The sequence below is a fragment of the Anser anser genome (genome assembly GCF_964211835.1).
Source record: "Anser anser genome assembly, chromosome: 5".
NCBI lineage: Eukaryota > Metazoa > Chordata > Aves > Anseriformes > Anatidae > Anser > Anser anser.
The window spans coordinates 63,355,275-63,369,355 of NC_139725.1; the positions used below are offsets into that span (position 1 = coordinate 63,355,275).

Below are 14,081 nucleotides of genomic sequence, written 5' to 3' on the forward strand. Positions count from 1 at the left end.
CTTAAAAAAACATCCTAGAATAGCATTAAAATAGCTTTATTGTTTATTATCATAATCCTGTATATTTAATATCCTTTTCCCCCTTCAGCTCCCCCCATTCCTGCAGAAACTCCCGCCAACACAGTGGTCAAACTAAGTTCATAGTTCCTCATAATGAGCCCGGGACTAATGCCTCTACCAAAAAGAGTTACTTTTCAGTAATCCCATGAGTTTGACGTTTTTCCCCTTGCAATTTCTAGTGTGACAAGCAGATACTGTGTATTTCTTTCCATTCTGTTTTCCTGGAGGTGAGAAGCACCCGCGCATAGAGCCTTCCCTTCTCTCATCCCCCTCCAAGAGTGAGCTGGCGAGGAAGGTAGCAGTGATGGCCTTTGTTTGCCAGGAATGTTGATGTGGTGAATGATTATATAAAAATGGTTTAAATTCCGTCTTAAAAAATTGCATCTGCTGTTCCAGACTCTACCTGAGCTAGCTGGATATCGGTCTTGCTCAGTAAGCAGAACTTCTGCTGCAGAGCTTTCCAGTGCCAAAGAGTCAGATACAGTTCGGAGGAGGTTATGATTTTTTTCCCATACACTCACTATGCTGTATTTGTTTGCCCTTTTCTTTTGCGTGATAAAAGGGCTTTTACATGGAAAAGAATAAGATCAAGTTTGGGTCTCAAGCAGAAATTCAAATCTTTTATCAAAGATTTTTATCTTTTACTCAAAGCTCTATTTTAGATAAGTGCTTAGCAGCAGAAAGTCTTCTGGCCCTGCAAAATACCTTCTCGTTCTTATAGAAGTCTTGTCTGCTTGGAAACCAGTCGTGCCATGTTATCTCAGCATGGAATTAGTCTTTTCAACGATTAAATAAATGTAATTCACTTGTGTCACTTCTGCAGATGCCATTGATTATAGCCTCCTATGGAATTACCACAAAAGCCACTCCTATGGCCTTTGGTCTGGCTTTGTCATCAGCTGGGTACTGAACACCTAAGAGACCTCTCTTCATCTCTCTTTCTTTCATCGATTTGTTGCAGCGTTGTGATGGATGCAATAGTTTGCACCTCAGCCCTAGAACCCTGATCCTTGGCTGGAAGCTTTAGCTGAAACTTCAGCACAAATAATAACCTGTTGCTAAATTCCAAGTGCCTGAGATCTGTCCTCGTCTGGCTTTGCAGAGCTTCCATCATCATGCAGGATCTCCAGAAGTGCTGTTCATGTCAACACAGTTGGCCAAAGCAGTACGTGGTACTTTTCCTTTCATTTACTTGAATGGCAAATTTTTACGGTTCTCTCTTGAATTTTTAGCTGTTCAAAAGTAGATTTCACAACATTGTCTAACGAGTGTGATATGAAAAGCTGAGCCTACACGAGCACACCTGAATGCCTATGTGGTTTAAGCAGCATGAAAACCTGGTTTGGAAGTATGCTTCAGTTAGCCTTATTGGTTTTCCTGCCCTCCCTCTTTATCGGTAAAACATTTTTCATTCAGAAAGTTCCACACAAAAGTGGCTATTCATGCACTTACAATGCTGAAAATGAAAAGTATCCATATGTCTGAGATGTCGTGAGTTTTCCCAGAAGAACCCGGCATATGCTTGTGCATATGAGTGTGCATGAATGCCTTTTGTTTCCTCCCAGCTCTTCTTGTCACAGTAGGTGTATCTCAGGGAATCAGTTTGCTCCGATACTCTTGGAAAAACATACTGAGTGAGTTGTTGAGTGCCACATAGACAAATGCAGTTTAATGTATTGACAAATAGGAATAGATTTAAAATCGGATATGCATCATCTGAAGACATAAGCCTAAATATTATGAAAAAAAAAAACCACAAGTTTAAGCATATTTGAAGTTTCTAGGCTAAACTATTTCTGAAAAAGAAAATACAGAAGCTTTGCAACATACCACTGCTATTTGTTTTTTTAAACGTCCACAGATAGGAAGTGCTGTGTATAAGTCAGCCTTTATTTAGTCCAAAATACCCCACTGGCCAGTGAATGCAGATGCTAAATGCACAGCAGAATTTTTTAAAAACCAGTTAGTGCATTTGGGAAGGAGAGACTGTAAATTAGCCTTATCAGAGAAAGTCTTAACTATTGAAAAGCTGCTTCCTCCCCATAAACGTAGGGGGGATTCATAGATCATAAGGGTAGAGGTGGACAATTGAGGTGTTCTGTGTCTCTAACATGTGGCATGTTGGCCAGTATTAGGTATTTCTGAACTTATACACAGGAAAGCCTATGGTTTGGGCCAGGAAAGACAGTGGCGTGACTGTCCTCAGCTGTCTGCATTGGACAGAGATGGGAATGTACAGCACGTGCTCATCAGCGAGTTGCACATTCACAGCAAACCACTTGGGTTTCTCTCTCCTGCTACTAAGGTAATTAAAGTTCACGTATTTCCCACTACTGCCCTTTTATCTTGCCTCCCTTTCATGTTTCCCTGTCTCACTATCACCTTCGTGCTAACAAGATGCTCCTTGGCTAGTTAAACACTTGTTGTTACCTTGGTATAGGTAAGTGGGCACACTGGATATGCAAGCCTTGCCTGGGCTGAGTCAAGGTGACATTATACTTCTGTGCTTTGTGTTACTGACATGGTGTGACTGCAGCCACACCAGTTCCTGAATCTCAGGGCTCTAGCTGAGGAGGCTAGGCAGGGAAGGGCCCTAAAAGTGCCCGAAGCAGATAAAAGTATTAAAAATAAAACAAAACTTCCCTGCACTCACATGTGTTTGTATCAATCCCAAGAAACCCCGTGAATTAAGATGAGGTGAAAATGCCTGTAATCCCTTGCCCTTTTATCTCCACTATAATGAAGTCGTGTCTTGCTGTTTTACTTATACGTTACAATTAAGATTTTTACTTCCTCATGTGATTCACTGCAGGGAATGTGGATTCAGAAATTTTTTCAAGGGCAAAAAGACACAAGTCAGTGGAGCAAGTAGGTGGAAATGGAGGTCTTATTCCAACTTATTTGTTTTCGAGTTACATTGAGAAGAACTATAAGAGCAGGTCTTGCTTCCATCATCATACAGTGATTGGAAGTAATAAGATATTTGCCCTTAGGGCGTTACCAAAAGCACCTAACTCAGGAGAAGATGCCAGTTGACTTCAAGGAGTTAGCAGGGGGAGGTGCGTGAGAGAGAAATAAAGGTCAAGCACTTAAAAGCCAACAGGCTAATTGTGGTTTGAACATTTCTTTCTCTTTGTTTGGATCTGATGTTTAAAATCATTGGCTTAAAATTCGTGTCATTAGTGCACCGAAGTATTTTACAGTGAGGGCTGAGTAATAATCATGTTTAATGTCATTTGTCATGGAACTGCAAATAGCCTCTCAACCTGGTCTACCTAAAATGAAGTGTCTCTTGCTAGGCAAAGCCAGTTGTTCCCTGGACACTGGATGAAGTTGCTTTCTGCTTTGTAGATTTTTGCTCTATTGCATTTGCAGGTGCCTGATATTTAGTCAGAGACTGCAAATAATCAGAATTTATCTGAATAAAATTTTCCTGACTCTTCTGCCTGAATGTTCTCACTCTCTGTTCCCAGCCAAACTGCCTTTCCAGTTCTTTTCCCTACATTTCTGCATAGTTCATTGCCCTGATTCCACCACCGGGGCACGACAGCTTTGTTCAGTGTCTTCCTCCTGTCTGTACACATCTATTTAGGCCAGTGGCTTTTGGGCTGTGATACAGGGAGTCTCGATATGTGAGAAGAGGAGGTCGCCACAGTTTGCCTCTACGGTTCTTTGAGATGTCACCAGGAAAAGCACACTTACTTTCATTAAGTCTGGATTTGTTAGCACATGCCCTGCACTCCCGTGTAAAACTTTTAAGGGCTGGAAATCCCAAAAGCATTGCCACAAGTCACATCGTGGTGGAGGAAGAACTGCATGCTGCACAGCTCCAACTCCATGGGCATGTCCCAGAGCAGCTCCTCTGGCACAGAGACACACTCATCCCAACCAGTGCTGGGTCAGGCTCTCTCCTGCAGCAGTCAGCATTTTCCTTTTTCATTTAGATGTTACCCAGATGGTAGGTTTGCTGATGTACTACTAAAAGAACAACCGTCACAGTGGTGGGGCACTCGCTTTTGGCTATTTTAGCCTTGGGGGGGCAGGTGAGGCAGAGGCACACAGCTAAGCTTTTATTTAGAGGCACACAGGAACGCACTGTGCAATGCCAGCATTAAAAAACAAAAATCCTTTTAAAGCAACCAGTAGTTCTTCCTGGGAAGAAGTCATTCCAAGGAAACATAACAAGAAATAGGAAAAAATGGCTCTGAAACAGTGCTCAGGGAATTTTTCTTCCCGAGTTGCTGATCTTGTTGGTATGGTTAAGGGGGAAATAGGGACACTCCCTGCTGTTCTTTGTTAACTGTACTTATATGTACCATGGAGCAGAACTTTCACCAGCTACCAGTTGCATCTCCATGGGAGTCTCCTATCTTTTGGCTTTGGGCTCTGCTGCTGCTGGGCAAATACACAATGCAAAACACTAGCTTGCTGCATCCCCTACATCTGATTATTTGGCCTGTGTTTGTTTGCCCGGTCTCTGTAATGGATATCACGTTGTACTGGCTGTCCAAATGGACCTTTCTGGCTATGGAGAGCTCCAGAATGAAGATATCCACAGTCAGAGTTCCTCCTCCAGTCCTGCTTGCTGCTGTCAGCAGGGGGGTTAACTGATGGGCTCTGCCATGCCTCTGCACTGCCCAAACTGGCCCCTGCTCAGTGATGGTATTTTCTGACATACACAGTGGTGAGATCTGCTGCAAGACAACCGAATGAACAGCTGAAGCTGCCATGTGGTCCCACGTGTAGATGTCCAGGGGTAAGGCTGTCTGTCTGTCTGTCTGCCCACACCTCTGGGAGGCTGTGCATGCAGAGGGGCGCAGCCCCGTGGCAAGCAGGTGGCCAGGGCTGTTTCCCCTCTCCTCCAGCAATGTCCCACCTGGTGCAGTAAACTGTGCCCGACACAGGACCTTAACTCCTTAGGTCATGGTAGATCAAGGGCCAAGAGGACAGAGATGTGATTTTGTTTTTCTTAGTCACAAAGAGGCTCTAGGGTTGTACATCTTCTCGTCGCCCTGCACTTGGGGATGATGACAAATTCTGCCACAGAGCTCTAGGCACGTGGTCCAGCCGGTGCTGACCAGGCGTTTTGTATATGCCGTTCATCCAGCTTAGCCCAGTTCCCTCCCACACTGTGCTCAGGCCTATGAATATTCGACTTTCCTTTTCCCCACCTCTGTATTTAGGAAACAGTAGGGGTAGCTCCATCACTAAGGCATCAGAATGAACCGGTTCCCCCTGTACTTTTGATGTTTGGAACTGCAGTGATTTTAAAGGCTGCTTAAAACAGAGTTTACTAGAGCTGTATAAATCTTTGCTTTAAATCCACTGTAAATACGTTACAGAATCTGCCAAACATGCATTAAAATATTTTGCTACAGATATGCCTATGTCTAACCTTTTGGTTTCTAAGAGCTTTAATCAGTAATCTTCAAGTAGGAAGTTATTCATCTTTATTGCCAGGCAGTTCTCAGTGGTGGTCGTGGCAACAATCTTTTCATTGCTTCTGTGTTTAGTTGTTCTTTGACATGATAGAAGTCAGCTGCAGTTCAATGAGCTCACTATTTGTGCAACTTAATTGCTTGCTTCCTTTAATATGTACTCAATTTTTCCTTTTATGAGCAGGGTTGTTGGAAAAATTAAGCTTAAGGATATAGCTATCCACTGTTAATTAACCTCCTTCCCAAACACATTAGTAAAATAGGTCAAATGACTGTTGAGTGTTAAGTGTACCATTACTAAGGTATTTCTCAGCTGAAAGCGAACCATGTATTGGATAAGACAGGAGTTTCCAAAGGAGCTTCAAGGATTTAGGTGTCTGTATTGCACTGAAATTCAATCAGATTCGAGTGCCTAATTCCCTTAAGCTGGATTTTACAAAATCTCATAGGAGTGTGTGCTAAGGAGTTTTGATTTGGTGCATATCTAGCGCATATTTGTTTAAAAAGAGACTGAAACTGCCTTCTTTTGTTGCTGTTTAATTAAGCTCAGTAGAATCTTTGGTTGCACTGGGATGTGTGGTCCGTGCAGGCGTGCACCCCAGCAGGCAAGAAGAGGGAATCTGTTTCTTCTTAGGTATCTATACTCTGCATTAGTAAGGGTACCGTGTGTGTTTGTTCTTTCAAGAATGACTAATAGTATTCAGACTCGAAATTCCTAGAATAGCTTTGATATGTGAGGATGTATAAATAGTTTTGATGAGTATAAAATATGCTCAGTGAGGGAACTGATCTATCAAAACAGCTTTATACAGCGATAGTGTAATTTCTTTCCATGTCAGGGATATATTCAGATGGAAAAATCACTTTAATTGCAGTGGCGATAGCTTGATTGGAATTTGGCCAATTTCTCCCCAAAACTCTGTATTAATTTAAAAATCATATTTGGAAATGTGAGTTCAGTTGGAAAGTTCTTCATTTTTTTAAAAGACATATATTTTACAAAGGGATGGATAAGGTTTAAGAAAAATGGCAGTTGGAAGAGTTCCCGCTGGGAGATAAAGGCTGTGTTTTGTTATGATTACATCTCCCAATCGCAGTTCCCAGGCTAAGTCGGGAGACTTATTCTAGAAGCCAGTGGGACTTCCCACATGTGTAAACTCTCCTCATCCAAATATTATTGTGTGTTACTGTAGTGGCCAGCCAAGATCAGAGTCCTCTGTGCCAGGCATGGTCCATGCGTGTAGGAGGCAATCCCTGTCTCCGAGAGCTTAGAGCCTGAGGAATAAATGGTGAGGAATGCCTCACCCCTGCCTCTTTAATAGAGAGGGTGCAGAAGAGTAGGGACAAAATGGGCAAGGCTTGTACCACGCTGTTTTTCCCTGCTGGTACAGCTTTATAAGGGGCTTTGTAGATGCAAGGAAGTGAAAAATAAGTGTATTAGTGGAGGCTGGGCCCTTGGTTTGAAATGTCTTCCCAGTTGGCCAAAGCCAGGGGCAGTGGAAAACTTCTGGCTTCCAGGATGCAAGCTGAAGCTGTGCAATACACTGTCTCTTTCTTTTATATCAGATCTGAACGCAGTAAAAAGGACATAAGGTGGGTGTAAATGACATTTCTGCCAAAAACCGAGGCCCTTTTAGCCGCTGAGAGTGGTATAATGGGGCCTATAATAAACGAGCATTAAGTCCTTATTTAGAGAGATGCATTGAAATCGCTGACACGCTGCCAATGTGATACAAGCATCAGGAAATCGCATTTGTTCCACGCGGCCAAAACCCACAGAGAAGCTCCATGAAGCACTTAATTTTTTAGTATGGCTGTAAATAATGTTGTGGAGAATTAATACAGAAGTCCAGCGGGCAACGTAAAGGCTCCTGGTGACGTGTTTTCTCCCTTCCTTTGTAGCTGTTTGTCTTTGCGCTTCAGGATAGGGATCTGAGATCGTCCCCGATGGAAATGCACCTGCTGATACGCCGAGGGCGTGAGGCAGCTGAGGAGCTGCTGCGGGGCAGGTGAGAGCCTCAGGCACTGAAAATGGCTGCAGAGCCGCTGGTTTCGGGCTGCAGTGATCTGATACTGGAGCACACTTCACACGCTGCTGCTGGCAGCGACAGCAGCAGCCTATTTCTAGCCCTGGGACGCCAGGCCAAGAAAAAGCGCAGGGAATTGGCAGTTTCTCCTGCCCTTATACATCTTCCTGGGGAGGAAAGCAGAGCGGGGATTCCCGAGCCGGAGAAAAGGGTGGTGGCACTTGGCTGTGCCACGGGGAGGAGCGGAGCAGCCGTGGCGTGGTGCTTGTGTGGGGCACAACCCAAGGGCTGAGTGCCCTGAGCTCTTCAGCCCGGTGACCGACACCGGTGTGGCTGTTGTGCTGTGAAGCCCATCGCACAACACGATTTTCCATGTGGCCAGGAGAGCTGGTGACCACCGTGGGGACAGGCTGAAGGACAAGGCTTCCCGCAGCAGGGCCTTGCTGGGTGGCTGGGATTCGTGTCGCAGGCCAGAAGGTGGCACTGCGGATACTGCGTTGGAGAGGTCCCCTCTGCACCCGGCCAGAGAGGAAAGTGGGGGAAATCTTGCATTAGGAGACGCTGCGTGACACGGGGGACGTGGAAGGGCAGCAGGGCTCTGAGCTCAAAGCGGCAAGCAGGACTGGGCCGAGCTGCAGGCTGGGTGTGAGAGGTGTGAGGGTACGGGGAGCATCCCGGTGTTCCATCGTCCACTTGAAAGATTTTTGCCCCATTCGTTGCAGGATCAAACTGCCAAATGTTGAAACTCGCGGTTTTATTGCAGACTTCCAGAGCAAATGAGCTCGGCAGGAGGTTTGCAGGGCGAGCGTTACAGAGGGGCTCTTGGCTTTGGCTGGGCAGTATGGAAGACTTGGTTGCTTTGAGCTGAAAACGGGCAAAAATTTGCCTTTCTGCCCTTCTGGGGCTGGCTTGGCTGTGCTGAGTTGGGACAAGGGCTCCTGCTTCTCACGTTGCTTTCTGCCAGGAAATACTCAGCTTTTTGTCCGTGACGTTCAGTAAGGGACAAACTGAGAGGCTGCTGGAACAGGAGACTGACCTGGGAAGGAAGGAGCAGGTGAACAACTTGCCTTGCTGTCAGCTCTGCTAATGCTCAGCCTGCCTGGGGGTTTTATGCCTGGCTTCTTCGCCCCGACACTCCGTGTGTATTTACGAGAGGATTTTGTGCTCGGCTCAGAGGAAACCCTCCTAAGGACAGTTGGATTGGAAAGGAGTCTGGGAGGCCAGTGGGCGATTCATCATCCCCATGATTTATCCCTCCCCCAGAGTTTCTCTAAAGTTTCCTGTCAGAGCTCATGCGCCCTGAGGAAAAGTGCTTTTTCTTTCTTCATAACTTCACTCCTTCGTAGCTACTTGTGCGGGTGTCCTGAGGCCTCGGAGGAAGTGGTGCTGTGCCTGAATTGGTCCCTGCTTAGCTCCACTCTGCCGCGTGGAGACACTCACAGAGGTGATGGGAGGATGAAGATCTCTGGGTCTTAAACCTGCTAACCCTGAGCAGTCACCCGGGGGCAGGTTCAGGGCTGGCCAGGTATTTGTGCCTGGGGATGGAGCCTGCACGCGGATGCTTGGTGCCTGCAGCCCCACAGGGACCAGCTGGATTAAACCACGCAGGGGGCACGTTTTCCTTCTGCTGCCCTGCTGTGGGTAGTAGCTGCCAGCCCAAGGACAGTAGCAAGCACTTGGAGGGCAGAAACTCGCAGACGAGGAGAGGAAGGTACAAGAAAACCGGACAATCAAAGGCACGAGGAGTTTTTGGCCTGGCAGCATAAGCCCTCTACCTGGAAGAGTGCTGGGCTGCAAAGTGGGAATAATCCAGGCTCTTGTCTCTGTGTGAAGGCAAATGCCTCTTTGCTTCTGGCAGGTTTTGTCTGCAGACACTGGCTTGAGTACCCCATAATTATATCTTCGCATTTTTTAATATAGTAACACGGAGCCGGGCTTGTGGTAGAGAGCCAAGCGATGCCTTTGGGCCGTGAGGACTATAAATATCCTAAGGGATCATTTTATTTGGTTATGGAAGGAAGAAGCTCTTTCTTCAGCAGTTGCTGTACAAACACAGCTTTGGAGCAAATAAAGAAGGGTTCTTATTTCTATACGTTAGGGAGATACCCGTGGATCCAGCAAAAATGCCCGAAAGACAGAAATGCCTTGAATTACATTTCTCTACAGAAGGCCTTCACACACTGTCAAGCTGTCCAAATTATAGCTTTGTTTTCATTTTAGTTGTGGCAATTATTGTACTTTTGTTAAAAATACCATTCTGTGTCAATTTTAAGCTCTTGGTAGCAAGGACTGGCTTAAAATAACCGCATGTGCACTGCCAGGCACAATAGGCCTCGGCTGTGCTGGAGGCCTCGAGGCACAACTGCCGTACCCGCAGCCAGGGCCTGCTTTGTGTAACGAGATGCAGCTCCTCCGGCCGAGATCCTGGCACTACGAACCTTGAAAGCCACGATTCCTCCTCACCCTCCGCAGATGGCTCCTTGGCTCAGTGGTGTGAGCAGTGTTGGGTAGTGCCCAGGCTGCCCCTTGCCCTGTGTGGCCCTCGGCTTTCCACTTTAGCTCTGCTGTGGGGTAAAGTTCCTGTGCCCTGGCATCAGGGCCGGGTGCTGGTTCTGCCATGAGCAGTTTGTGGAACTTGAACGCAGCTTTTCCGACCATAAAGGAAGATGCTTGGAGGGATTACAAAGGTTTTTTGGGCATCTGCAGAGGTTATGAACCAGAGAGAGCTTCCTTGGACCAGGATGCCTGGTGTATCTACGAATTTGTTAGTACATGTGATAAACATACAACCAGATACAGTGCAACCATTCCTACCTCCTTTTGTGGATACTAAATGCGGCCAAAGTGTACTCCGACCCTGATAACCCATCAGGTGAGGAGCATTTCACAGATTCACAGATTTCTCTAGGTTGGAAGAGACCTCAAGATCATCGAGTCCAACCTCCGACCTAACACTAAGTACTCCACTAAACCATATCCCTAAGCTCTACATCTAAAATTTCCTGCAGCCTTCCTCCTTTCCCGTTGGAGAACGTTTTCTCCCGCACATGCTGCAGTTCTTCGCGTGGCAGAGTGCCCGACCCAGAGGTTTCATTCACGGCGTGTGTGCAAACCGCTGCGTTTCCGCAGGGAAGGCGCTGCTCGTACAATGGCATTGTTACAGACAGCCTATGGCTGCACGATTGACCTCAATTAATGGCGCTGCCAGATCGTTCCTAATACATTTTTTTTCAGATAGCCACAGCAGTGCGATGAATCTGATCGTGTGTACGTTTCGATGCGGCACATTGACAGCAGTGGCGTCAGTCACGAAGGACAACGGTGGATGAAACAGCAGGGCGCTCCCTCTGTCGTGATGGGGCAGCGACTGGAAAAAGCTCCCATTGTTTCCACGGCCATATTGACCGCGGCCTGCACAAGGCCCTCTTGATTAAGCGAACTGGCAGCGGAACAGCAAGTTCTTGTTAACCATACATGCCAAAAGGCCCTAACACAAACAATCCCCATTATAAATTAGGCCTTTTACAAACAATATTTCAAGAAACTACTTGTCCGTTTTCCATGCCATTATGCATTTTTAGGATGATTACATGTTTCTGCTGGATAATGGCCTTTTGCCAAGGGCAAAATGGGGTTTCAATAGGACTCATTATGAAGTGAAAAGTTTTTCTATTCCTACCCCCTGGAAGGAAAAAGCCACTCACAGATAAAGCTCGTGATATAATTACGTTGCTTTAGATAACCCGAGACATTACTTCCCAAATGATAAGCACTTGTTTTTATCCTTTCTTAATCTCTTGCAGTCTTTTAATAGGAAGTGGTGGCTGCTGTGAAGGCCACTTGATCATTTGGGTCTGAGCAGAGTGCGAGGCTGCCCTGCTGATAAAAGTCAGGACAGCTCCAGCCATCAGGATCGCTATTAGGGCAGAAAGTGCTGTGTGCAGGGGCAGGCTGTGCCAGGCAGCTTTTCAGTGCACTGCTAAGTGATTATGTGCCATCGCAAACCTTTCCCTTCTCCCGGTTTGTTATAAAGAGCTACATCCTGACTCTCTCTTGAATTAAGACCTGTTGTTTGTATCTGTGAAGGAACGTGAAATGCTGGGCTTTCAAAACCGGGATGTCAGGGTTTGGTCCTGCAGGGGGCTGAAGGACCACAGTAGGAGTCAAACTGTTGGATGCTGGTGCAGAGTTCAGCGGTGGCTGCTCTCATGGAGCAGTTACACAGCAGCTTTATGACCAGGGTCCTGGCAAAGGCAGAAGTTTCCTTGGGGGAAAAAAAAAAGTGGCTTATAGCCTGATCTGGACTCAGTTTCCAGTCTTGGACTCCATGGTTTTGATCAGTTGCTCACTGCTGTGGTTTCCCATTTCAAAAATGGGAATGGAAGTGATTCCTTCCTTTTGGCCAACTCTTAGGATTGTAGGATCTTGAAGACTCTCTCATCTGTACAGAATATCAAAATCAACAGGCTTTCTCCGTCCTAGCTGAGCTATTGAGATGTTACTGTACCAGAAATGTGTGTCTCTGATCTATGGCTCGTGTGCCCAGCTTTGCTGATAAAGATGCCCATCATTCTCCATTACACACTTCCCCCATCATTACTGCAGGAACTCCATCGGAAGGGCAAAAAGTAACTTGCTGTGAGAACAAAAGCCATGATTCATGGAAATTCATTTTGAGGTGGCAAAAGCAATTTATGATACCCATGCAACAATTACGGTCAAGTGACCAATTCCAGGATTTTATTACTGTTATTGGGAAGATGAGCCATTTACGCTTTTATGGTTGGAGGTCTCAAGATACTTTAGGAACACTACTTAGAGCTCTTTGCACTCCTGGAAGGAAGGAAGGTTTTATTGTGCAGGATCAGCTCACGTTCAGTAGAAGGGGAGCAGGGAGGTAAGCCCCTTGCCTGTGTGACAGTGAAAAGGCTGTCGTGACAGCCAAGGAGCTGGGGGACTCCCCTTGGCTCCGTTGCCTGATTCGTCCCCTTTGGCTTACTGAAGGAGCCCAAGTTAGCTCTGGCTCCCTACAGCTCAGGCTCTAGGCTCCCTTGGAAGAGCAGGAACAAGGCACCTCCAGGTGGGAACTCAACCTCCTGAACATCCGCTCTTCCACTCACTAAAAGCAGTTTTCGAGGTCCCTAACTGAGCGCTGCTGCTGAGTTCCTAAAGTTAGGTGAGGCGAAGCTGTGAGGAGCCAGCAGAGCTGAGGGCAGGGGTGGCTCTGGGGAAGGCAGCTCCTGTCCAAGCTGAACGTGGTTTGTGTAAGACGTGCAGGAGTGGGAAAGGAAAAAGGGGTCCTGGGATTCAGGTAGTGAGTTGCATCCCTGCTGCTGCCACCGTGGCCTTGTACGAGGTGGATCCTTTTATCAGCCTTTCGTCTGGAAGCACTAAAGGCATGTCTGACTTTTACTGGGTACTCCTCTGAGCTCTGTCTCCGTTGCTGGTGAGCTCAGTGCTCCACGCTGTGTTAATCAGAAATGCGGTAAAATGCAAAGTACTTTGAAATATCATGCCATGGAAGTGCAGTATTTTTGACCTGTGGTGATGTCCTCTCTGTTTCCTGCTCAAGAGGGGAATAATTCTATCTGCTTACACCTCAGAGGAGACAGAGACATGAAAAGCTCGTGTGGAATTAGGGTGTTGGGTCAGAGAAAAAGAGGAAAATGATAGTTTGGAGGGTGGGCATATAGAGAAGTACACTACCTGAGCAATTCTTGTGCTCTGAGCATTACAGGAGAAAAGGGAATGAGTAGGTCTGGATTGTGCACCCAAGCAGACAAGGGAGCTGAAAGCTGGTTGTGGGAAGTCAACTTTTATTCTATTTTATAAAATAAGCATGTTTTATATAATATATATATATATAAATATGTTTATGTTAAAAGTGTAAATTTATGCATATATAGGATAATAGAGATAAAAACGTGCTTAAGTATAAAGAAACATACGGCCAGTGGGGACCCCTTGGATTATGAAAGACCGTTCTCTCCTTGTGTAGGCGAAGACAGACAGCACCAGCTCTGGGTCACAGGGCTGGGGCGGTGTGAACACGGCCAGACCCACCCAGGCGTGGCAGCTCCTGCCTCCTCTTGCTGGCAGATTGAAGCTCTGAGCGCCAGCGGTGGCAGGTGAGTCAGGGTAAGGTAAGGAGCCAAGGGCGTGCCAGTGCCGTAGGCGTTGCCACAGCCTTGCGCAGCCAAGTCACGTAACCCTGCTCCTGGGTTTGCCAAGCTCCACCTGGAAGGGCCGTAGAGCTCCCAGAGGAAGGAATCTGCAGGCCTGGCTAAGAGCTGTAATGCACGGGGTTGGCAGATCACACTTTTAGAAAGCCCTGATAAAGCAGCCATGCTCGCAGAGCTCCGTGAAAGGCTGTTAAACCCATTAGTCATTAGGCATCTAATTACCTCTTTTCGCCTAGGACTCAGCTGACCTCTAATAAACAATATTTGTGTTCAGAATAATGGGGCACGAATCGAAACAAGAGCCGAAAAAGTCTAATGGCAAGTGACTTCTTGCCTAAGGGCACGTAGGAAGGCTGTGGCAGCAACCTGCCTTG

At 46.5% G+C, this 14,081-nt stretch overlaps 1 protein-coding gene across 2 annotated transcripts in view; it reads left to right on the forward strand.

Moving 5' to 3' along the window:
• The window catches only part of LOC310900007 (uncharacterized protein), a 163,368-nt gene that overhangs the window by 82,415 nt on the left and 66,872 nt on the right, over positions 1-14,081 (forward strand). Inside the window, exons 3-4 of one of the 2 annotated variants that reach the window (XM_083837206.1) lie at positions 1,163-1,225; positions 2,218-2,365. In XM_083837206.1, coding sequence (XP_083693332.1) covers positions 1,163-1,225; positions 2,218-2,365 — 211 coding nt within the window. The remainder of the gene's footprint in view (positions 1-1,162; positions 1,226-2,217; positions 2,366-14,081) is intronic. The other variant, XM_083837205.1, reaches the window with a different exon arrangement.